This window comes from Seriola lalandi, unplaced genomic scaffold, assembly GCF_002814215.2.
Source record: "Seriola lalandi dorsalis isolate HSWRI2012SDOR001 ecotype SW California unplaced genomic scaffold, Sedor1 jcf7180002054616, whole genome shotgun sequence".
Lineage (NCBI taxonomy): Eukaryota > Metazoa > Chordata > Actinopteri > Carangiformes > Carangidae > Seriola > Seriola lalandi.
Window position 1 is genome coordinate 365867 of NW_019525169.1, and position 25064 is coordinate 390930.

The following is a 25064-nucleotide window of genomic DNA, read 5'->3' on the forward strand; positions in this document are numbered from 1 at the left end:
CAACATTGTACAAGCAGAGAATGACAAGACATTTCCCACATGCTGTATGTAAAGCCTTGGCTGGATATTAAATTCTTTGTCCATGCAGCTGGTATGCATACACAGAAATCTCTGAATGTGTTTAGCCTACGATGACAGCGTATTACATTAAAATGGTTTGCAGGTATTGGTCCACAATGTCTTGTTACAGCCATAATAAAATGCACTGCACTGCAACTGGCATTAAACTCATTTGTGCACCCTGAGCTCGCATGAAATATATACAGGGTGTCACCACTCCATCATGCAATGAGATGGTATTATATAGAATGAAGCAGTGGAGGAAAATGCCCCTGAGGGGCTTCAGTATATAATTACAGTTCCTGCAGTCTTTGGTCTCATCATTATTACTCTACACCCTCTGCAGCTACTACAAAGACAGTGAGAGCAGCTTTCCTCGTCATTCACGACTCTTTACCCTCCAGGCTCTCTTAATGGAAGGAAGAATCACATTTCTTTTCTGTTTCCTTCCCACTTTATTTGCTCTGCTTCTACTTGTTCTGAAAATTATCCCGTCATGTTTTTGAAAAAGCAAACACATCCTCTGCTTCTTCTCCCATATTTTTATTTTCGGTATTTCTCAACGTAGTAATTGTAACTTTTCTAGCTTATATACACATATAAGTTATTAGCTTAAGCAAATGAGCTGGTAGTTTATATATACATAAGCTTATTTGTGCCACTGCATTAGTTTTGAACAAGTCACAGAGTACACCTCTGAAATCACTATACTACATCTACATATTGTGTTCATGTGTGTTTTATTTGTCCAGGTTTTGAGATATCAGCATCTGATTTTTTCCTACACTCTGATACACAGGAGCTGAATTTCGTTTTTGGAGATTGCAACATTGAAAAATTACATTTAAAAATGCAGCAGCAGCATCTCTTTCCAAAAACAGCGTCCCGGTTACTCTGGTTAATCCATAAAAAACACCGTCAACAATTTTCAGAGGAACTATTTCTTCAATAGAAAGTAGTTCCAGTGAAATCACATTAAGATGTGTGGATTATCAGCACTAAATGAGCCTTTGTTTCTGCAGAGAGAGAAAGAGAGACAGCTGTAAGGAAAATCATACACATCCCGCTGCTGTTAACAGCTCAAAATCACAGGGGGAATCTTGCAGGGGCCACACAGCTTCAGCCTCATCCCTTTCTGGGCACAGACAGCCCTGAAACTCCCTCTTCTCCCCAACATCCAATACAAGAGACAGGCAATAAATTTAATTGGTCAATTATAGCTGCAGTGACAATGGCAATTAATCAGCTCTTGTTGTTTCCTGTCACTTCTTAAAGGGTTCCCTCTTAGAGAATGGAAGGGATGCAGGGGAACTTCTTCTAGTTGAATAGTTCCCAAGTCTGAGATACAGACAATGATGGGGCTCACTTTAGTCAGATGGTGACAAATGTTTCTGAGTTTTCCCTTCAGTAGTTCACAGACAGACTTTCGTCATTCTTGTTTTTTTTTTATTGTGCATGTCCTTAATATCGCAACATAATTCTGGTAGAAACTGAATGGTAGGACAAGGCTGCTCAGACAGGAGCATGTTGGACCAAAGACCTCGAGCACACGTGTTTTGATCATGCCATTTAGATTCATTGAGTTTTGTTTTTAATTAAAAAAAATTAAAAAATCTAATACATTTCTGGAATGAAATTTTCACTTTACTTCAAGACAAGGTTGTAATATCCCAGCAGTCATTGACACTGTAATTATCCGCAGCATCTTATTTATTTAATATCTTTTCTGAATCAGGAAAAGTTATGTTCACTTTTTACTGTGAGTTATTTATCAAACTGTGTCTTGAATTCTTTTATGAGAAATCAGCTCAAGGGACAGTTATTTACTAAAAGTAAGGAGGAAACTGCAGTTTAATCTCTCTCTTGTCACAATGGAATTAAAAAAGCCATTATGAAGTGGCTAGTTCCTTCAGGAGCAATAATAACAACAATATGTTCCTACTACACCCTGACCTTCATCAGGTCATCCAGTCTGTGGCAGAAGTATACTGGCTTTTTCATTATCACTCCAGTACAAACAAGCCAGGCTTTTTACCATTGGCCTTGTTGAGCCTTAGTCTTTGTCTTACTGATCTTAACTGCCACTGTGAAATTTTGCACTTGACTTTATATTATACTAAAACTGTCAAAGGTCAAAGCTTTTATTTAGCAACAGTGCACAAATGCCACAGTGTCTCACTGGGCTTTACAGGCCCATTGTACTGTAACAATGGTTTCAGGCCCGGTCTAAGCTCTCCACTGAAAAAAAAAAAATCAAAGAAAACTTAATGCAATTCAAAAAGAGATTTCACTCTCATCCTTGAATGAATGGAGACCAATAGGTAGGTGCGGAAAAGGCAGTTACAAACAAGACTAAAGCCTCTTTTCTGACCAAGTGACAAAGTGACATTGTGTTCAGACTGGGAGAAACATTTTGAAAGGCAATTCAAAGAGAAGGTAGGATTATAGTAAATCCAATTTAGGTGATGTGATGGATGATGATAAGTGGAAATAGCTCCAACAGGGAAATTGGAAAAAAAAATTACAATAGCAGTGCATGCTTGAGTCCAAGGGTGGCAGGTTGGAAGTAGCTTTTGGTGAGAAAGTAGAGGAACACCGATGAACCAGAGCAAACAAAACTAACAAAACAGGAAAAACGGGGAAAAAAGAAAAACAGCAAACACCTACAGGAGCTCTGCGTAAATAAACGAAGCAAAGGAAACATAGTTGAGTGTATACCTGCAGGAGGCGGAGGAGTGTTGTCCTCTAATCTATCTGAGGAGGCAATCAGACACTCTGGAGAGAAGGTGATGTCATCCAGGCAGATGTCACCCTTTGAACTTCGGCCCACTTTGCCCTCAAACATGACCTGGAAGTCCCTTGCGTAGTTCAGCGGGATCTCCCTCATCTGCCAGTAGTTGCCCTGATCTCCTGTGAGGTTCATCAGGAGATCAAGATTTCCTTCACTTATCATGAAGACGCTTAGGGTCCCGATGCCGTCTCCAGACATGTGCAAGTAGAAACGCATCTGGACAAAGGACAGAAAAGGAGAAATCTGTTAAAATAAGGCAATGACTTTCAGAGATGATTTCTGAGTTAATCCACACATTGATAGAATTCTCCTCTCATTTGCAGAACAATGGTGCATCATGCAGCAGAGAGGCAGTGATATGTCTTATAGGTTTCCTCTCCAAATGGAAGAGTGTTCATGAGCTACAGCAACACAACTACACCCTCCATCTCGGCAGACAAGACCGCCCGTCCTTCTCTTCTTCTCACTTCCCACACAGCCCTCCCTACAGTGTGACTGCGTGATTGATGGACAGGTCATGAGTGGGATAAGACATACACTTGGCACAGAGCAAACTGGGCAGTCAATCAAGAGATCTCTCCCGCTGGAACATCAGGCTGACACCTCGGAGGACCCACACAGAAAAACAGGCACACCTACCTGTTTAGCTACATCACATTTCCAGCTGCAAGTATATGAATGACTGATTCAGAGGTGGTATTTTAACATTCACTTCTGCTGGAAATCCACACAAGTAGTGTGACATTTTGAGAAAAAGAAATCTTCACCACTCTCACGACTGTGCGCTAAATATCATGCTAAGGCCAGCAGGTGGTTATCTTAACTTAGCATGAATATTGGAAACACTTAGAAACATCAGATCTCTAAATCTTTGTTTAACAGTCTAGCACGGAAGTCCCTGTAAAACCACAACCTCTCATTTTTACACTTCGGTTTTTGTGCAGATTAAACAAAGAAAACATATGATGTTAATTGGTAACATTATAGGTGCTGCTAGGCAGATTTTTTCCTTTTCACAGAGCCAGGCTAGCTGCTTCCCCTTGCTTCCAGTCTTTATGCTAAATTAAGATAACCAGCTGCTGGCTATAGCTTTATATAATGGGTAGATATGAAAGTGGGATCAGTCCTCTCATCTAACTCTGAGCAAGAAAGCAAATGCATGTAATACCCAAGAAGTTACTGTAAATGATGAATTCAGCTCATTGTGTACTTTTCCTCAAGGAAGCATTTATCTCCAGTAAGCAGGACAGAAATTTCAAGCTCATTAGTGTTAAGTTTTGTTATTTCGTAACAGAAAAAAATGCCTTCAAGTGACATACACCAAATACATTTCAACATTCACATCAGGATTGTTGTAGTTTTCTGCATTGTAATTTAATTTGGTAAAATCTATTTATTTAAATCTTGTGTGCAGAAGCTCGCATGAAAATGACCTTTGTTCACAGGGAGATCTTCTTACTAAACTAAATAGTCAGTAAACAACTGAACATGGTCTTAAATCAGTTATATTCAAAATGTGATTTTATTAAAGTAAGTTATTTACCAATTTGATGAATGGGTTAAAAATGAAAACTTAAGCAGTATTTAGGAAGTGAATTCCTATTTACATTGAGCCTCAAACTGATCAAACCATTGCTCCCTAATCTGTCATTCAGTATCTGCATTTGCACTCTGACCCCTGCCCTCTGCCTTTTGCCCTTTGACCTTGATCTCACCTTGCACTGAGAGCTCCTGCGGCTCAGCACAGGTCCTGATATACGGGCGATGTCTCCAAATGAATGTGGGAAAGAGCTCTCAAGGTAGAGGTAGTGCCCTGAGGGGTCTCTTAGGGTGTGGTCACTTGACGGCCCGGTGCCAACTGTCGGAGTGCTGCCTGCTTTGATTAGCCAGTCAAAGTCATCCTGTCGGCACTGGCGCCAGGAACAGAGGTCAAACTCAAAACTGCAGCGTCCACTAAAGCCCTCTGAAAGACAGCAATAAAAAAATTAATCAATTCAAGCTTTCCAGTTATCTGCAAATTAATCTTTCTGCGGCTATCATCAGTCAGACATTAGAGGAGGCCTCACTGCAGATGTAGGGGTCTTCGTCAGAGTTGTCCCCACAGTGGTCAATGAAGTCACACAGGTTGTCTTGAGGGATGCAGTGGCTATTGGCACAGGCGTACTGCTCAGGTGTACAGGGCTGATCTGAAGGCAGTGGAGGGGAGCAGTCCAGGAAGCTGACATCGTCTATCACCACATCACCCATGTAGCTGATCCCTCGCTTAGCCCTGAACACCACCTAACAGAGGACAACAAACCTCGGATCAACTCTCGGTCCTGTCTGTCATGTAAACTTAATCACAGACTCCAGGGTTGATGTCTAATACTATCAGACATGTTTTTGCTAATGAGACAGAATGCTGTGTCTTAGGGCAGACAGTTGATGAAGAGCTCAGACAGAAGAGGAAAAGAGCACTTGGAGTCTAAAAAAGACTCTTAGAGGTTCAGTGTGAAAAGGCCCTTCAGCTGCTGATGTACCATCAGTGCAGATCTGACTCTGTCTGTAGAAAGGTTAATGTGAAAATGTGCAAAGGCCGAGGTATTTAGTCAAAGCAAATAATTCTCCCTTGCAATCAAGCCACCACGACTGACCCAGGGTCTCTGTCTGTGTGGTCATAATGACAGTGAATAACCTCAATAGACAAACACCATGAAGGGATTGCAACTCTGATTACTGCCACACATAAAATAAGACTCATTAGAATGAATTAGACTCAATCAATTCATCATTGATCATCAAGTCTGCCAAGCCTGTCCAATTTAACCTGCCGTGACTGAAATTAGGTCAATTACACTGATGCGCACAGTCATTTTTGAATCTGTCCTTCAGTGAGTCTGAATGTCAATAATCTGAATCAGATGTGTATTATTATAATAATGATGATAATAATGACAGCCACTATGGAGTACACATCATGACAAAAGCTGGTCTGCTACTTAGCCTGTGAAACATATGACTAATGTGGCCATTTATACTAATTCTCTGCCTCAGTAATGACAATTTATTGTTTATCGAGCTACCCCTCCTTTTTTATTTTAATAGTCATATATTTCCGGTGATTTTTCTGCCAATTAAAAGCAGCAACTTTTTTTTGCTTCTTGATGAATACATCCTGAGTAACTTAAAACACAAGTTATTTGACATTTTATGACAAAGTTTGTTTTTTTTATATATGTGATTGTCAGACATTTCTGGTCATAATATATGGCAAGCACATTTTGCCCTCCACTAAAATCATAACAGAGCAAAGCAAATTATGGACATATTAAGAGATAAATAAAGACATAAACAATCTGTGGTAAAGGACATATAAGTCTATGGTTTGATTTAGAACGAAAGCTTTATACATTATTTGTCTATTGTATAGGCCTACTGTGTGTGTGTGTGTGAATATCATGTTATCGCCTACAAAAATCAGAAAAAAAAAAGATACTTCTGGTAATACTTTTGCCAATAAAAATATCCATTTGGCTCATTGATAATCATGGGAGTCACAGGAAAGTTATTTGGACACTCTCTCTCTCAAATTCTGTCTGAGAGAAGAAATTACTAAATAGAAAAGGTATGTTATAGACTGGACATGTAAAGTCTCACCAGTGTCTAATATTACCTGATGGAGCAAAACAAAGACATTTGATGAAATATGTGTGGCAATATTTGCGCAAAATTTTGTGTAAACGTATTTCAGTGCTCTGAATGTCCATACAAAACATCTGAAAGTATTTCTAAGCAATAATTTACAGACCTGGAAGTTGTTTGATAACCCCAAAAACACTTCTCCTCGTCTCCATTTGTTTCCTTGGTTACCAGACTGAGACCAAACCTCATGAGTGATGTTTCTGTGCTTCAGCAGCACCTGCAGATATTGTAAGAGCAATAGATAAGAATATTTCTGTGACTCAATTCTGATGAGACCCTGTACACAGAAACAAGTACTATTCCCTGCGGAGTGTGTCTGTTCTCCTCACCTTAAGTGATCCGACAGTGAATCCGCTCATGTGGTACCAGAAGACAAGGGTGCACTGTGGCCCAGTGGAGGAGATGACAGGTGTCAGGAGGTCAGTGGTTTGTCCGTAGCCGCCATTTGAACTGTCTGCATACATATACCAACCCTCAGGGCTGCCTCTATCACAGGAATGACAGGAAATACAGAACAATATCACAATTATGTCCTCAAATTGTGAGTCCAGGAGTTAATCATGTTCATTGTACAAATGTGTAAAATCAGGACATTAGCTTGATTGGCTCGTATATGTATATGCAACCATGTGAACACTCCTGCGGCTCTGAGAAAGGCCCCATATCAACAAGGACATTTTAATAAAACATGACAATGCACAGACGCTCAACTCTTTGAGAGTGTGCCACCTTTTCCTACTTTGACAACTGATGTGTATTTTTCAGGTTAAGCTTCCAGTTTTTTTCTGGAACGCACTTTTTGAAATTCTTTTTCTTTTTTCTTTTTTTTACATTGAACAAATCCTGTTATATCTTGCATTGTGAAATTGTCACTTGTTTGTCCCCTAAGACTATCTTCATCCTATTTTCAATGCACTTGCTACCATACAGACGCATGTTCTTTCAGTAAAGACAACTGGAGCTGAAACAGTTAGCTGATTAATCAATTAAAAATTGTTAATAATTTTGATAACCAATCGGACATTTAAGTCATTTTTAAAGCAACCATTCTGTAGTTTCACCTTTTAAATTGTGAAGATTGTCTTTGTTTGTTTATCTTATGTGCAGTCCATGACCACAGTTTACATAACATTTTTGATTGCTTCTATAAGTCATCAAGTTATATAAGTGTCGATCACAAAATGGTCCACCAACAGCAGTAAGATGAATAGTGCTATAATCGCCTCTACTGGCCTCATCATCCTCACTCTCTCAGCACCATGTTTATATCAGCCCCATCCCCCTTTGCCTCACTTTATTAAATTTCCATAAGAGGAATGGCTCTGCTTGGGTTAAATAAGACACAGTTTCGCCTCTCCATTTCACTCATGCCTTATCGATTGGGAGTCAGTCACAGTTGCTGTAGGAGTGAGGAAGAAGGAGGCGCAGCCAGACAGAGAGGTTATGAAATAAGATAGTGTCGCCAATTCTGGCTGAGAGAAGAAATTACTGAAATGTAGTGGTCAAAGTGCACTGCCATTTTCTGCTCTCACCGTCCAGTCAATAAAACATAGATAAGGACAATCAGGTCACTGTCTATCCACTATAAATGGGCCATGCTCACTCAGCCTCACAGTCCATTTTTTCTCATGTCTTTGCTTTTAGTTAAGTACAAAGAAAAGATAATATGTAAAACACAGAACACGCAAATGATTAATTTGAAGTTTTTACTTTCTACCCTTTCTCATTACTTGTTATTTAGCTTTTCTACATTTGTGATCATTTTAGGTACAGAGAGATACTTGCAATGTTTTAAGATTTTTATTATCATTCATGATTTGAGAAGCCTGAATCAGCAAATATTTGGCATTTTTGCTTGAAAATTGACTGTAGGTGCAACTTTATTTTTTCTCTATCATCTAACTGATTCAACGACCACCATAGTCAATTTTGTTGGTACTCACAGGGTGTGATCATTAATAGGACGATGGTACTGCTCTCCATCATGAATGCTTTCCCCTTGATCAGGTGACCAGCGAAATGCATGTTTTGGGACCAAAGACGGGTTGACAATCCTCCAACCACATGTGTCACCGCCTTCAAAATCACACAGTTCCTTCACTGGAGAAAGATAGAGGTAAAATAATAGTAATAATAAATAAGGGAAAGATGACAGAGGAAAAAAATGCAGGGGAATGTGAGGGAAATTGGAAAAAGAAAAAAGAAAGACCACAGAAACACTGTGAAAAAAATATGCAAGTGGTGTGTGATTATGCAGAAATTCTGAGAGAAGAAAAGACATTTTACCGCAGTTTATTTCATCAGAGCCATCAGAGCAATCAGGTCTGAAGTCACACTCTTTGCTCTGGGGAACACACTCCCCATGTGCCCTACATGCAAACTCTCCATCAGGGCAGTTGTTAGGCTGGAGTGTGGGGGCTGGAGTGGTCACTGCAGGGGGTGTGGTATTCAGCGGGGGGAGCTCTCCTAAAAGAGGGCACAGTAGAAAACACAAATCAACAGTGGAGATGGAAAGACAAACCTCAACTGTTTGAGTCCATCTCTTGTGTTATGGCGTACTCATTTACCTTCATACGGGACGCAGTTCAGGAAGGAAAGGTCATCAATGGCAATGTCCCCATTGAAATCATCTCCTACTGTTCCTTCAATAAAAATCTGGCAACAAGGAAGGTGAATAATTTGTAAATCCATCTCTTTTGTGTGCTTCCTAAGTTCATTGTAGTTAACACTAGCTTTTTTTGAAACAAGTGATTTAGAAACTTAATCAAGTTGTACAATAACAAATTAAGAAATGTCTTCACTTTTACCTTACTAATGTATAAATTGGTTATGAAACAAATATAACTTAGACATACTCTTCAATCTAAATGGGTCATATGATGTTATAAGCAAGCTAAGGTAGCTGTTAACCGTTAGCTAGTTGGTGAAAAAGTTTGTTTGGCAACCATAAGGCCCAGATATTTTGTCAGGAGCTGGTGGATACCAGAGCAGGAAAGAGTAGAGTGGATATTACTTACACTTACACTTGTTGGGCGGCCAAAAAAAAAAAAGCCCAAAATGAATGCTAATGTTGCTGCAGCTCAGGTGTATAAGGCAACTGTATACGCACTGCTAACATATTAGCCCTTACAACTTCATAAAGCCAGAGCTGTGTGTCTGCCAGCCTGTTTTCATGTTTTACCAATGCAGCCAGAAATCAATCAAGAAAGACACAACAATATTACATATTAGCTAGCTGTTACTTCTGTTACTCTTCAGTCTAAATGAGTCATACATTTTCAAGCTAACATTGGCTTTGTCAGTTGGTTTAGTTACCAGCATATTTACATTTATCTCAGTTTCTTTTTCTAATGTACTTCATCCAGCCTTAAGGTTTCTCAAAGCCAGGATACATGCTTTTATCCTCTCCTATGTGAAAACATATTTACAGTTAATACTTGAAAACCTCATATATTGCCAGAATACCACATAACTGTACCTAATTAACCTTTAGAAGACATTTTGATTTGTAGTTATAGGAAAAGCACAGGTGTAACCAGTATTGGTACTAATTACATCTTTGTGAAAATGACCTATTATCTACAAATCGCCAAAGTGTTTGCATGGATTTCCTTACTTACTTTCTTACCAGTAGACTTTGCTACATTTCCTGAACATAAGGTTTATCAGTTTCCCCATGTAACAAATCATTAGCTTAAAGATTATTGGGGCAGATAAGTTGTGTCAGCAGTCACCTGGCTTGATTGCTTTGCGTCATTGCCAAGGAGCAGAACATTATTTGGAAATATGGTACGATGAGAGTCTGATATTAGCTTTGAAGGAAAACAGCATGAACCTCAAAAGTAAGAACATGTTTTCTGATGATAATCAGTCTAGTGAACGTGCACTGCCAAATTAAGCATATCTAATAAACAAAGCAAGGCTGTTAAATGTTAATTATCTGGAAAAGGCACTGTGTGAGTATTTACTGTAGGTTTTCAGAATTTCACATTAGCATGATTCAAGCAGCAGTGTTCTGCAAACACGGTTTGAAATATTTTACCAATAATCAGCCATTTCCAATTGCTGCCTTGGAAAGTATTTAATTAACTTTACTGCTCTGTAGCTTACTGTTGCTTTTTGCGTGTTTAAATTCTTTAGGCGCTCTATGCTCAGACAGTGTTGTTTTCACGTGGAAGATATGAATTAGTTGTGGTTACATTGGTCACATTAAATCTCAGTGCAAATTCAGAGGAAGTACGTTGGTACAATTTGCTATCTTGATGTCAAATCATTATGCTTTGTCATTTTGTGGCGATATGCCCACTGTGTGAGCAAATGGATCAGGCCGAGTCTTATTTTAATTCATCAGTGTCTCTGTTTTTTTTCACTTTTACCCTTTCTGAAGTCAATTAACTTGACAAACAGAGCTCCTGTTTTCAATGGCATAATGGAGGAAAAGTCTTTAACTGCCTGTCAAATTAAACTCACTCATGAGTAATGACAACAGAACATCCATCTTGAGGGATCGATGTCGAGCAGTGAAGCTATTAAATAGAGCTTCATCTTGCAATGCTGGAGTACACTCTTAAATACACACTCTATGCTTCACTAGCGTTTCATTGTTGCCTGCCAGGGAACTGTGTTTACCTGAAGCTCATTTCTGCACGTCTGTCTTTGATTACTCAAGGGGACTGAATGCAAATGATTCAGAGAGGGATGTGATATTGCTACAAGATAATATAGTGTTTAAACTAAGAATAACCTCTTAACCATTGGTGCAAAGAAACCACGAATGTTTTCTCATGTTCTGTACTTATAGAACTTCTTCTCATAATACTTACATACTTCTACTCCACTGCATGTCAGAAGAAATATTTCAATCAACTACATTAATTTGACAACTAAGTTTCTAGCAGTTCTAAAATATGTCCAGGGTTTAAAATATGATGATATAATGATGATTAATACCAAATACTACTTTAAAATTTAAATAAATATAATTGATAATAATCCTATAATGTACTTTATATGTTATAAGGGGACGTGAAATGACTTTTTGGAGTATCCTGGTTATTATTTACACACTTAAACATCACATTCAGCTTTAAGAAACCTGGGTACTTTCAGTCTTTGGTTATGAGAAACCTGTTAATGCAAGCTTGATTCCTTTGATAAAAAACAGCACACTATACCATGTAAACACCCTATCCATCTGTTATAAGTGTAAGTTAAGTTGTAGTTAGTCAGTAAAGAAAAAATTATAATGATTAACAACATAATAATGACCTACATGCTAATGGTATTGCAGAGAACAAATGTTATTCTTCATCTTATTTTCCATAACTGACGATTAGATGGAAAAGCTCAGGCAGTCAGATTCTCAACTGTTACGTAACTCAGTCAGTCCTGACTGAATCTATGTAAACACCAGATCCCAAATATGATCAAAACCAGAATAAGACTCTAAACAGAATACAATGTGGAAGTAAATGTACTCAGTGAGTCCGGTTCTATAAGGCAGAAGCATAAACAAACCATTTTGCATCAATTTCTGGAGCATTATATTGTTGATTAGTTACCTGGAAAGGCCGAGCGCTGGTGAGGTAGAGAGTCTTCCTGTGCCATAAGTTTCCTTGGTCTCCATATCGTACCCAGAGCATATGACCCCGGCCTGCGGAGGTGGTCCTCAGATACACTGCCAGGCAGAACACATGTGACCCGAACATGTGATAATTAAAGCGGAAAACACAATGGTGGCGGGACTTGGAGGGGTCATTGCCACGCTGGTGGGTGGGTTGGAAGGCTCGGCTCAGTAACACCGCCGTGTCCTTGAACTCCTGGGGGGCCGATGACTCGATGTAGAGATAGTGGCCGTACCTAGTGCCCAGTGTGTGGTCTTTCCAGGGCCCTGTGTTAAAGGAAGGAGTGGCCCCTTGTATGCGGGTCCAGTCAAACGCATCTCCTCCACTCTGCTCCTGTTTCCAGCTGCACAGCCCGTGCTCAAAGTTACACTGCAGCTCTGGAGCTGTGTGACATGACAAAAAAATGAATTTCTTTAAGGGTATTCTAAAGCTAATAATTCTGTTCATTTATATCAGGATTTTGGATGCAGGACCTTATGTTATAGTATCAGAGTACTTATTTCTTGTAACCATAAGCAACTGTTGGAACTCACAACATCCCTCCTCATCTGATCCATCCCCACAGTCATCAACAAGGTCACACAGCTGCAGGTGCTCCACACATGCTTTGGTGCGCACGCAGTGGAAATGGGTGTGCGGGGGACACTCTGCCACTGCTAGGGGCATCGAACAGTTGTTGAAGGTGACATCATCCAAGGCGGAGATCCCATCGAACACGCCAAGGCTGATCTTAGCCAGAGCGATCTGGAAGGGCTGGGTGATACGCCCCAGCTGAACCGTGACCTGGTTCCAGCGAGTTCCCTGGTCGTACAAGGCTCTCCATATGACCGTGTTGTTGTGGGTTCCATTGATTCGAAGGTACATGTCAGCAGCCCCCACGGATATACCTGAGTTATAATGCCTGAAGGAGATGAGGGAGAGATGGAAGCAAAATATTGTACTGACAACAACATTCCAGCATAGCAATGTGTGCATTCTGTGGTATTATAAGTGTGAAATCATTCCTATACGAGATACTGTAAATCACAGATTGCTCTTGTGATAATGCATATGCTTGTTGAACATAATACATGAGGGCTTTTGCTTACTCTGTGTAAAAAAATGAAATTTATAAACCTCTGGCACTTTGCTGCCAGGAGTACCCCTCCAATCAAGCAAAGGGAAAAATATCATCTGTCACTTGACATAAATTTTTAGGGACCATTAAACTGTCAAAACACGACAGAATCAGATGCAAATCTTCTCATTGTGCGAGGGTGTGAAATAAGAGATGCTGAGAGAACAGAGCTGAGATAGGTGAAATAATGTTTGGACAAAAAGGGAGAAAGATCAAGGAAAAACACCAAAGTAGAGAGACAGCAAATGGAAATGGGTTAAAATTGCAGGTGGATCTACAGATAGAATAATTCAGGTTATGATGAAAAGTCATGTTGAACAACTTTGTAGACCAGCAAGAAAAATGATGGAGGCGGCCATGCTGCAGTGTGACTCTCACCAGAAGGTCATGGTACACCCAGAGGCCGATTGTTGGAACCAGGGTCCTCGGAGAACAGCTCTTGGATATAGACTGCTGCTGTTCTTCAATATAAACATGAAGTGGCCTGCAGTGAATGAGACAGCAATTAATATTCAAACACCATCAGTATCTACTTCATTAGGCACATCTCCTAATTTTTCCGCTAGAGAGCCAGCGAGTCACCTTTAAAAACATGAAAACTGTTACGGAAGCAGAAGTCGAGAGGTTCATTTACTATTCATCTAAGCCCCTTTGCACAGTGTTGTTGTTGCCAGATGGGTCAAATTCATCTACTTAGACATACCTATCCCTGTGGGATTTTTGTGCTCAACAAGAACAGAACTGTGGGATAAACAAAACATATCAAGTCACCTGCAGTCACCATGGTAACTTGGTCTTGTTGATGACACGGGTCAGAGGACAATGGCAAGGCTTTATTTTTAACAGCTGGGCTGCAAATATGCAAAATAGCAGCTTGTTGCAGCAGTAAAGTGCAGAGGGCCATTTCATCTCACACATTGCATCAAACCACATTCCTGCCAACAACAAGATGCACCTCCCTATAAACAAAGTTCAGAATGAGGGTTTAATGTGTTCAGGCTGGCAAACTGTACACAATGCTGTAATGCCTTTAAATTTTATGCTGATTATTAAAAGAAATCCCAATTGTCTAATTAAGATGTAGCCTACTGTATTTATTATATTTACTTTCTACATCACTATATTCAGAAGATCTTTCCTTCAGGGAATTAAGCATTTGATTACACCTCAGATATCTTTGAGATTAATATTGTACATAATTTGAAATGTACATATTGATGTAACAGGGTTGACCTGGGATTCCCGCAGTGTTGAATCAGTTGAATCTATAGACCTTCTTTTTTCAAATCACCTGATTAAGATGTCATGTCAAAATGCCATAACGCAGACACTTCACTAATTTCTATGGGATGTTTAATGGTAAAACAGATGCAAAATGTTGTTCCTTGTCTTAACTAAACTTTGTATTCTGTAATCAGTAGATAAGAATATTGATTAGAGAGAAATTCAAGTTACAGCAGTACAGTGACAGTTAGTGTATTTTGGCTTTGTGGGATGGCATTGCAGAACTCACTCACAGAACTGCACAGTATGAGGTGGTGGTGTGACTGAGTTTGAATATTGGCTGATACTAGGCACCTAAATACTGTTTGAACACCACCAAATACAAAGACACCTCTCGATGGTGACAGTAATATTTTCTAAATCTTGAAACAGGTGCTCCCACCAGGATATGTGTCATTTCACAGAGCTTGAAGCACATCAAGATGCTCCCAGAATATAACTGAGACTTCATTTCTACTTCCTTTTACTGCCTGGCTAGTCTCCGGGTCTGAAACTAACAGAGCATCTTCTCACAGCGTACTCATACAACACAACATTACATGTACATGCTCATTACATAACAAAAACAGATGGTGCGGCTAAAAAAAAAAAACTGCATGGATTGAGTCAGCCTGCAACAAGATTCCCCGTGCCGCAAAGAGTTAAAATCTATACTGGAGGACTGATGTAGAGAAATGTATAACGATCTAATGAGGCATAATATACAGTAACATGTTGTGGCACATAAACCTAGGGAAGACTAATAGTGTTTCAGATTGAGTACAGTGTAGCGTTCAGTGAATGATGTCGCATTAATATGCAGAATCAGTACAGCATATGTCAATTTCCTTTCCATTATTCAGATGGCTGAGAAAGCACATTTCCCCATGAAGTGCTTATCTCTTAAAAACACGCAAAAAAGGGATTTTCTTTCCTTCCACAAAACATTGATTTAATCTGTAGATAATATTATCGTTTGCCAGTTATTTCTGACCTAGCATCCTGGACACAATTCATCTTATCAGCTCATCACATTTTCTGATAACAGCAACTGCATATGGCAAATTTTGGCATTGTTACTGCACATGTTTGGCGTGATTGTTTCTTTACCTTCAGAGCTGTTTGTAGAGTGGTCCAAAGGTGGGGGGTAGTTGTTGTAGTCTGGAGGCACCTCCACAGATGAGCCCCTGACCCAGTCAAAGCCATCGCCAAGGGTGAGCTCGTACCAGCCACAAGAACCATCCTCAAAGTCACACTGAGCGGCTGAATGGGTAGAGAGATATAGGAAATTATCTATATAAAGTTTATATAGCTCATTTATGACCTTGGAACAACAATCTCTCTATAAGATCCAAAAGCAGTTGTTCTGGAGCTTTTACTCACATCACATGATTTTCCTCAGCAGATGGAGTTTGCCCAGTTGCCATGGAATATGTTTCTGACAATAATGATTATTGTTTCTGATCATTATTATTACTAATGGACCTTGTGGTAAAATTGTTGTGTCAACTTGTGTTTCTATGGTCAACAATAGATTTTCAATTTCAACTTTTAAGCCAACATGGGTGAGAGGTCATTAAAGTGCAAGACGTTTGAAGATCTGCAATTCCAAGACAACTGGGTAAAGTCAAACTGCTGAAGAAGATCGTGTGATGCATTCAAAAACTCCTATTGATTTTTAGACCATGTTAAATGGTAAACAGCTGACCAGGAAACTATCCTGGTTGAATGATCAGTGCAAAAGATGAAGAACTGCTGTAGAAAATATTTGGTTCTTTGATTAAAAAGGTACGAGCCTGTACATAAAAGCTTCGAGAAAGAGATTAACTGCAACTCCCAAGGTGCATTTCAGAAAGAGACATCGAATCACAATGCTTAAAACATTATTACATTCACTGCTAACAGCAGGCGGAAGCTGTGTTGTTTCAGTTCTGGATTAATTTGAGCAGCAATAGCACCTGTTTTGTTCACATATTCAGTAAAAAAGCATTTTGAATGAATTCCCACCCTAATGTGCACCTCTGACCTGCAATGGCAGCCGAGGCTCATAGGCATTGTAGTATTTGGACCTGTCCACAATGCCAAACTGACATAAAACAAAAAACAAAAAAAAAACGAATTTTTCGTGCAACTGTGGTTCATACTAGTAAACGAAAACTGCAAAACTGGAAACACCCGATCTTTGAGTGTGCCCTCAACCACTGTCGTCATCCTGGCAGATGAGTACAAATCCACCACCCTGCGCTCAGTCAAATGTACAAATGGGATGTGGATTATTTGAATGTGTTACTTGGCAACAAGGTTCTTACGGCAGCTGGCTTCGTCCTCTCCATGGGGACAATCTGGGGTGAAGTCACACACTTTGCTTTCCTCGATACAATCTCCAACACCACCACAGGCAAACCACGAGGGAGGGCAGACAGGAGGAGGGGGTGCAGTGCTCTCTGCCACATGAATCAGACATGAGAGATTAATACAACCAACATTTTGATGTAATTACAGTATTCAATTGCAAGAGGCACTTTGATAACTGACAGCTATTAAATCAAATGTAGACCCAACAGATACAAAGAGTTACAGTTGTTATCACTGACTCCTATCATGTGATTTCATCAATAGAAAGCACTCATAGGAGATCACAGTGGATTAATATGGATGAGTTTAGCTGCATCCAGAGAAGAGTAAGTATATAAGCGTTGTTAAGGAAGATTAGATTCAATTGTGAAGTAATGAATGATGTTCACATATTTTGATCAATAGTACATCTAGGACTCCATCTCTCAAATTAACTTAATTTCATTTTGCTTATGAGAAGTAGTGGAATCATAAATGAATTACTGTCCAATTTTTGAATGGCTTTTGTCTGGCTATTTTAAAGTCTTTAAATAGTTTGAGATTTCAGTAGAAACTATTTTTTTTTCTTTTAAAGAAAAAGTCTTTCAAAAAAAAAAAGAAAAGAAAGGAAAAGCAATAAACACAACTGATAAGAGGTATTTCACTTAATATGGCTGTGGCGACAGGTTGAACATGAACTGAGCCAAATACAGGTCACCAAACTCCATGTACTAATAAAAAAGTTGCCCCACCGCAGTGGATCAGGCTGCCAACACAATGTCAACATATATCACCTTATGAAGTCATCATGGAGAGTATACTCATAAATAGTTGGTTGGATGGAGTTCTGTTTCTATCTACCTGGTCAGCGGGAATCTAATATTCACTCTTCTTTTAGTTCTAGCAGCTAGATACTATGTTCACCACGTAGCTGGTCTTATGCCTCTGTACACCTCTGAATAGTATCTCCCTAACTCACTCATCAAGAACAAATATCTGACAAAATAATAAAGGTAGACCAGAGATTCTCAGGAGTCAGAAAAGACCTAGCCAGGCAACAGCATCTGGGAATGTGAGTTAGGCATGTCAAAGAACAGCCATAATAAATTATACAGTAGCCTGCTTTTTCCCCAAAACATGTACAGACATGGAAACACCCTTGGAGCAACTCACACTTGCGAGGAGTGTGATTTAATGAGGACAGGGTGTAAAACAGGTGTCAAACTTTGGCTGGAAATACAATTTACAATAACATGTTTCTGTCTTATACTTATCCTGCATCCATTTATTCATAGGCCAGAACTTAACGGTTATATTGCCATTATTTGTGACAGCGCACTTAATCTAAATTCATTGATGCCATGAACCCTGTAATAGAGTGCAACAAATTCACCGGCTCTGTGCGAGATACGGTGAATTATAAAGGACATGGGACATAAAGAATCCTCTTTAAGTGGCCATAATGGCATGTAGTTAGCAATATTATATGTGGGCCACATATCAAAACAATATCCATGTCTTCTTGCACAGATACGGGCCAGGATGCACTGATGTGCCATGCATATTAAACCTTACCTGTGTTGTAAACTGTCAGTGGTATTTTAATGTGAAACCCATTGGTACATATCTTCGGGACAGGTGCTTTGACAATAATAGATTATGTAGTCTTATGGAGCTGCAGGTGAGAAGACTCTGAGGGAGCTTTAACTAGCCCTTGCCCCTGAGCTTTTATTAAGTTTCTGATATGGTTAACCAGGCCAGATTGCTAACAGCCCAGAAACATTTCTTCTTGAGAGCAAAAGATAGATGGAAGCTAAGGGACCAAGTGCCAAGGTGACACTGACCTGTCTTATCCACTCAGACATGGTAAACGAAGCCTGGAGACAGTCCAATAGACTCTGAAGTCTGCCACAATATTCTTCACTCTCGTTTAACCTATTTTACACCCCCATTAGGAGCTGTAAAATTCTCTATAATCAAAAAAATAATGTTGATATGGTAAACATGTTACAAACAGTTGCCTTTTTATACATCCAGCAGACACAGAGAAACCCTAGCAATCCAATATAACCAGTCCAGCATTATCTCTCCTCTGAGCTCTGTTTTGGTCTCCACCAACTCCTGAGGGAAATATGTGGTGCTTTAGCTGTTGAATGCTAAACCGTACTCATCAGCTACATAACTGCTGTCTGTACTTTTGGTGCTGTGCAGTTAGCATACAGAGGATTTGTCAGAGCTTCTGAGAGCTGATGACAGTGGTGGAAATGAACCAAGGCTGTGAGCCACAATTCCAAAACAATGAGCTGAAAGATGCTATAATACTCAATAGAGCAGAGGAGAACTGCTGAGGGGCATTCATCCTGAAGGGAACATTCATCCATTAGTTTTAGAGACATTTCACTCAATACCACAAATTCTGACCTCATGGTTAGATAGCTTCCTTGAAGGCCTTCAATGGTCGTTAATGAATGGATATGGAAGCAGGAATTATTTGATTTTAAAAATGTATATATTCAGTAAAAATTTAAAGCTCAAGCTCATCATTTAGCAAGTAAAAAACTGTGGTGCTTTGGCTCCAACCATTCACATATTACTCAAATCAGTGACATAGTTCTGGCTCCACTCTACAGTCAGAGTAGCCTTGATGCTTCATCGAGGAAAGAGACCTAAAAAAGCTGAAGGCCACATACTGTACCCTAAATGAGACAATTAATAAATACGGCTCATTATCTGTTTGTTTTACAGGCAGAGAGCAGGAATGTGATCCTGTAGTGGGTGAATAGTAGCAGTTGTAAAGATGTGGCAGTTTGTGCTTGCAGCTAAAAACCTGTATATCACCGAGGCAACATGTTAAAATTCTGTCCAAAACGCAAAGTGGACAGTGCTTTATCAAACACTCCCAGCCAAGATGCTCAACTGTATGATATTCATCACTGAGCTGCAGGCAGGGCGCTATAGCAGGCAAAACTGCTCTGTATTCAGTGTAGGGAAATGTTTAGTAAGCACTATTTTAATGATTCAGTTATTCTGTTGTGGATCCCATCCTGGGTGCTTTAGTGTCTTCCCTCTGTTATCAGTATTCAAAACAAGTTTGTGGCGGTCTGTTTATGTGTGGCGATATTTCAAAATGTCAAGGTCTGAACTTGTCCCTCTGTGGAGAGTGATGTTATTAATGGTAGCACTACCAGGCACAGCCAGACAGCCAGGACTGAAGGATAGGTCGTCGATGGCCAGGACCTCAGAGGCCTCGCTGTCAGATGAAAGTTCTCCTCGAACAACCACCTGCTGGACACACAGAAAACCTTCAAGATATCATTCACCCTTTTATTATTTTTCTACACAGTCTATTTGTCTATAGCAAAATTAAGAAGTTTTTTTCTATAACAGTTTTTAGAACAAATTTTACAAAGCAGGGTTCCTGTAAATTTTCAATGATGAGCTAGCCCTTTACTGGTAATAGGAAGGGAAGTCTTTAACCAGTTTAATCACACCCACTGTGAGAAACCTACAAAAGTTAAACATTTCATGCCATATTATGGTTTGCTTTACCTGAACAACGCAGCACTGGGTTTGTAGTGATGCTAACAACGATGCTAGCAAAGTAAAAAGGTGCCGTTAGCGAATATTTTAGCCGGTGTTTGACAAACATACAGTTAGGCTCCCATTCATTGTATTGACCCGGGCTTCCTATTTATTACTATGCAACTCTCAGCAATGACCCAGCACACAGTCGAAACCTTTGCTCCACCAGAATTGAATCACAAACCTTAATAATTTCGCTACATGTAAAACAAGCTAGCAAGCGCGTCAACTTGAGCAACTGAACCAAACGTGCTAACGCATTATTCAACAGTTACAAGTTGGGAAGAATACGTTAATCAATAAACTTAGTAAAAACTACCACAGTTAGCAGCCAGCAGTGACTTACGTGTGTGCATTCACAGTATTGCCAAACAAAACCGATAGTAGCCTATTCAAACTACTGTCGTCCATAACTAGTCAACGTGATCCTGAACATGACTTTGCCTGGAAATAGGAAAAGTTGAAATAATTTCCAAGCACATTTTACTTTTTCTCTTATATTCCATGTGGTTTTCATGACTGGAAAACTGGTCAACTGTTTTCAAGGTTTTCCAGGACAAAGTCTTTTACACAAAACAAATGATAAAAACAAAGATATAGGAATGAAATCAAAAAGATAGAAACTAGTAAAACAAGATAACACACCACAAGGTAAAAATCAAAGTCCACACAACAGCAGGTTTATCGACACAACTGGAGTTTTATAACCCATCATCTATGACTAATCTAAATAAATGGTGCATTGTGTCGTTATGGGTGATGTGAAAATGCATTCAAACACAATTTTAATTTCAGCTGGTACTAAAAATGAGCTTTGAGTAGTTTTCAGCCAAGCTGGTGTGGTTATCTGATGTAGTGGATGTTCCCTTCAGAAAAAAGGTGGAGTTTATATCCAGAGAGTCCCTTAATTATTCTCAGTGGCAGCAGCTCTACAAAAATACTCCAAGACTGGATTTTCTGTTTTCTGTGTTTACACACGCATATTATATTAAACATGGTCAAATCTTAATAAAGATGTCCAAAGAAATAACTCTAAGTAAGTTTAAAAGAAAAAGAAAACACTGGAGGATTTAAGTCGGTGAAAAAGTGCAGATCATTAAGCCAACAGGCTGGAGTTAAAATCATCCGAAATCACCCTGGTAAATAAAAACCCTCTTAACTAAACTGCCTTTGAAACGGGAAGTGGATTAATGGAGAGGAAGTAACTGTTAACAGGGGAGCTGACCTCTCTTTACTCCCTGTGCTGGTTAAGCTGTGTTATGAAGCTGAGCTGGCTGCACTCACTGACAGATGGTGAAGGCAGAGAAGGGGAGAAGGGTGACACACTGACATTGTCTGAGGGTATAGGAAGGACACAAACAGCAGGTTTTATAGGACTCCAGATGGCCTTTGAAGGGTCCAGTTGGGTCAGTACCCCCTCAACGCACATAAAATGCAGCTCATTCCTGCTGTGATGACTTTATCAGTTTCAAGGAAACATAGGCCTACGGCATTTTTTACAGTTAATACCCACTATATCAGCAAATACGGCATCTATATCAATACCATTCTGTACAAAATGACAACATTTTCAGTACTTACTATATGCCAATGTATTCATTTTTATATTAATTGCCTGTTTTATTGATCCTGTTTTCAGGCGCATTACTTACTTTTATTTATTACTCAACCGACTGTATTGAATAGATTTAATTTAATGGCTATTGCTAAAGCATCATCTTTATGTTAATGTTACTACTGTTGTGGCATGATGTCATATGTTTTCAGCTGTGACCTGCCTGACTGTCCCTTTTGTGATTTGTTGGTGTGCATGGGTGACCGATCTAATCTAATCTAATCTAATCTAATCTAATCTAATATAATCAATAAAACAGCAATATAAAATGTCATTATGGTAAATTCTGAACGTTACATACCTGAAAAGTGTGATTACTTGAAAACTGAACCACTGTCCGCAGCCACGTTTCCATCTGTACTTGTGTGGAGTACTTCCACAGCACTGTGCTCTGACCCGGTGGAGTCTGAACCAGGACCTGAAGATCTCCATGTTTTGCCCCAACATAATAGTAAAAACTCATCTGTTGAATGAAAACGAAAGCTGACTCGTCAGTTGATATCATGTTGTTAATGGATTTGTCTTGGATTATGCTAAAGTTACCTATTTAGAGTAGTTTGTTACCTGGCAAGTCTGATTGGGCAGGAAAACGGGACTGGTCAGGTCTGCTGTGGTTGTGTTTCCTCCCACAGATAACAGAGACAGGAAATATGCTGAAGGAGAGAGAGAAGTGTGGGGGTGTATGCATGTGAAAAAATAATTAAACCAATATAAAGTGAAGCTTGTGAATTCAAAATGGAGTATACATCCCATACAGCAAAGGTCAGATGCTCTAACCTGATGTGCTGTTGGTGTGGTCATGTTTGAGTCCTGGGACTTCAGTTGTTCTGGTCCATTCAGATAATGTCTCTGAGCTTTGGATCAGGTCACAGAATCCCTCCTCAAAGTTACACGTCTTATATTTGGAACCTTCAACAGAAAACAGTAAAACTTCCATTGTACTGTCGCTTTCACTTTCACTCTTTTGTGTTTGATCCTGAAATACATTTTTACCATTGTTCTTTGCATGGGGACTCAGCTGTGGCTTCCATGGACAATAAAGATTTGTCAGCTCAGCAGAAACTGAATGGTTTTTCATATAGATTCTTATTTGACTTTATAGCCAAATGTGCAGCAAGGGATCATAAAACATTAGTAATAATACTGTATGCCAAACAGGAATCAAAATTACATTTATATTGCTTTATTTTTTCTAAAGATATATGTAAACAATTGAATATATCCACAAAATCCTCTTGTTATAACTTACTTTGTTATGGCTGCCATGGTATTTGGGTATTATATTTCAAGAATTGTGCACATATTACTTAAACTTTTAGTACAAGTCACTTCATGTGTAAAAATGCTGCCAATTACAAATACTTTTATAATGATTCTTAAGTATTAAATCTGGACCATTCATTTGGATGATAAAAAAAAAATTATTATGTACTGTACACCTGTATATCCTAATATATGTATATGTATGTATGTATGTATGTATGTGTGTACTTTCCACTGCCCTGCACTCATGCTTGTACACATTTTTGTTTATTTTATATATTTATTGTAGTTTATCTGCAATTGTGGCATATGTACATTTTATATTTAACATATATTTATTGTTTGTTAATTTTATATTTGAATTTTCATCAATCATATTTCTGTTTTTTCACACTAGTCTTAATAGTAGCCACCAATGGCGTAACTGTCCACAGTGTAGCAGGTGCGCTGCATCAGGGCCCATCACACTTTTGGTTTTGAGTCATAGTCTTTTATTGCCCTAATTGAAATGTTCCAAAACTACAAGTTTTATTAAAAATAAATATTATTTTCATAAACCTCTTATTAATTAATTTGGATACTTTCTTCTCTAAAGGAGCCAATCACAATTATGTTACACTACAGGTAGTGACACTTCACTACACATACACATACTTTGCTTTTTATGAGACAATAAAACCCTTGATTTCCTGGATCCTTGAACTACCACACTAGTACCACACTATTAACCTAGCCTTGAATAGCCTTGAAATGCAATGCACAGGGATACGCACAATCTGCCCATAAGCTTTAAACTTCAAAGGCAACAATAATGTAAGAGAAAGTCACTGTTTTATGAGACGAGTGTTGCTTCAGGGGCTCATTTGAGGATACGTGGATATTTGTTTAAAGTGCAAAAGGGCTTGTAATATAGAACAGTGTAACTTCCAAGGTAAAAAGTTCCTAAGGACTTTAAGGACATCTTTTAAGTATACCATTATATCAGCGTTGCTTTTGGTACAGAAATGGGCCAGCAGTGGCCCTGAGTGTGAGGCAATTAAAAATAATTAATCAATTATCACTAATCTTTTTAGATTATTTGGAAGCAAGTGATGTTTAGATAATGTTTGATTTACTTTTACTTTGAATAACTGAACAGAAAGGTAAAATACAGTATTAATTAAAATCTTTTTCTACAATGGTTATTAACAATACCTCTTTACACTTTCTGATTCGGGTTTATATTATCATACTGTATGTTTCCCTGTTTTACTCACACTTTTCCTCGTCGCTCCCATCTCCACAGTTGTCAGTGAAGTCACACACACAATCCTCAGGCACACATAACCCCTGAGCACAGGTAAACTCCTGGGTTGAACAGCCCTGGACACACTCAGGGGTAAACACCAGACTGAAAGTCAACAGCAGCCACACCGAGCCCAGCAGCAACATGTTGTTTGTCCTTCAACTAGAACTCCTTATTTTCACCTCCAAGTAAAGCATTTTGTTGTTCGAGCATGAGGGGAAACTCCAGTCGTGGCAGAGCGTTGCTTCACCGTCTCCAGTTTACTTGGCTCTTGAATTGAGCCAGTACGTGTGTTCACAGTGTTAGCGTGTTGTAAAGGGTAATAAATGGCTTTTATGGCTGTTGCTCAATAAGGTCACTTTGCCAGTTCATGTGTCTCTGTTTTTAACATGGACCATGTCATAACAAGAAAACGTGAGCATGTTTTGGTGGTTCTATATTCTTGAAAT

General features: G+C 39.1%; 1 protein-coding gene across 3 annotated transcripts in view; it reads right to left on the reverse strand.

Annotated features, from left to right (window-relative positions):
• Positions 1-24860, reverse strand: part of malrd1 (MAM and LDL receptor class A domain containing 1) — a 51052-nt gene extending 26192 nt beyond the window's left edge. For 2 of the 3 annotated variants that reach the window (XM_023420083.2, XM_023420082.2), the window contains exons 1-18: positions 24587-24860; positions 22845-22976; positions 22632-22720; positions 22369-22530; positions 20056-20155; positions 16846-16980; positions 15647-15799; positions 13652-13757; positions 12690-13057; positions 12094-12539; positions 9100-9187; positions 8819-8998; positions 8476-8632; positions 6862-7018; positions 6639-6749; positions 4918-5131; positions 4567-4814; positions 2779-3067 (exon numbers count right to left, since the gene is read on the reverse strand). In XM_023420083.2, the coding sequence (XP_023275851.1) occupies positions 2779-3067; positions 4567-4814; positions 4918-5131; positions 6639-6749; positions 6862-7018; positions 8476-8632; positions 8819-8998; positions 9100-9187; positions 12094-12539; positions 12690-13057; positions 13652-13757; positions 15647-15799; positions 16846-16980; positions 20056-20155; positions 22369-22530; positions 22632-22720; positions 22845-22976; positions 24587-24761 (3310 nt within the window). In that variant the 5' untranslated portion in view covers positions 24762-24860. The remainder of the gene's footprint in view (positions 1-2778; positions 3068-4566; positions 4815-4917; positions 5132-6638; positions 6750-6861; positions 7019-8475; positions 8633-8818; positions 8999-9099; positions 9188-12093; positions 12540-12689; positions 13058-13651; positions 13758-15646; positions 15800-16845; positions 16981-20055; positions 20156-22368; positions 22531-22631; positions 22721-22844; positions 22977-24586) is intronic. The other variant, XM_023420084.2, reaches the window with a different exon arrangement.
• Positions 24861-25064: the final 204 nt, after the last annotated feature.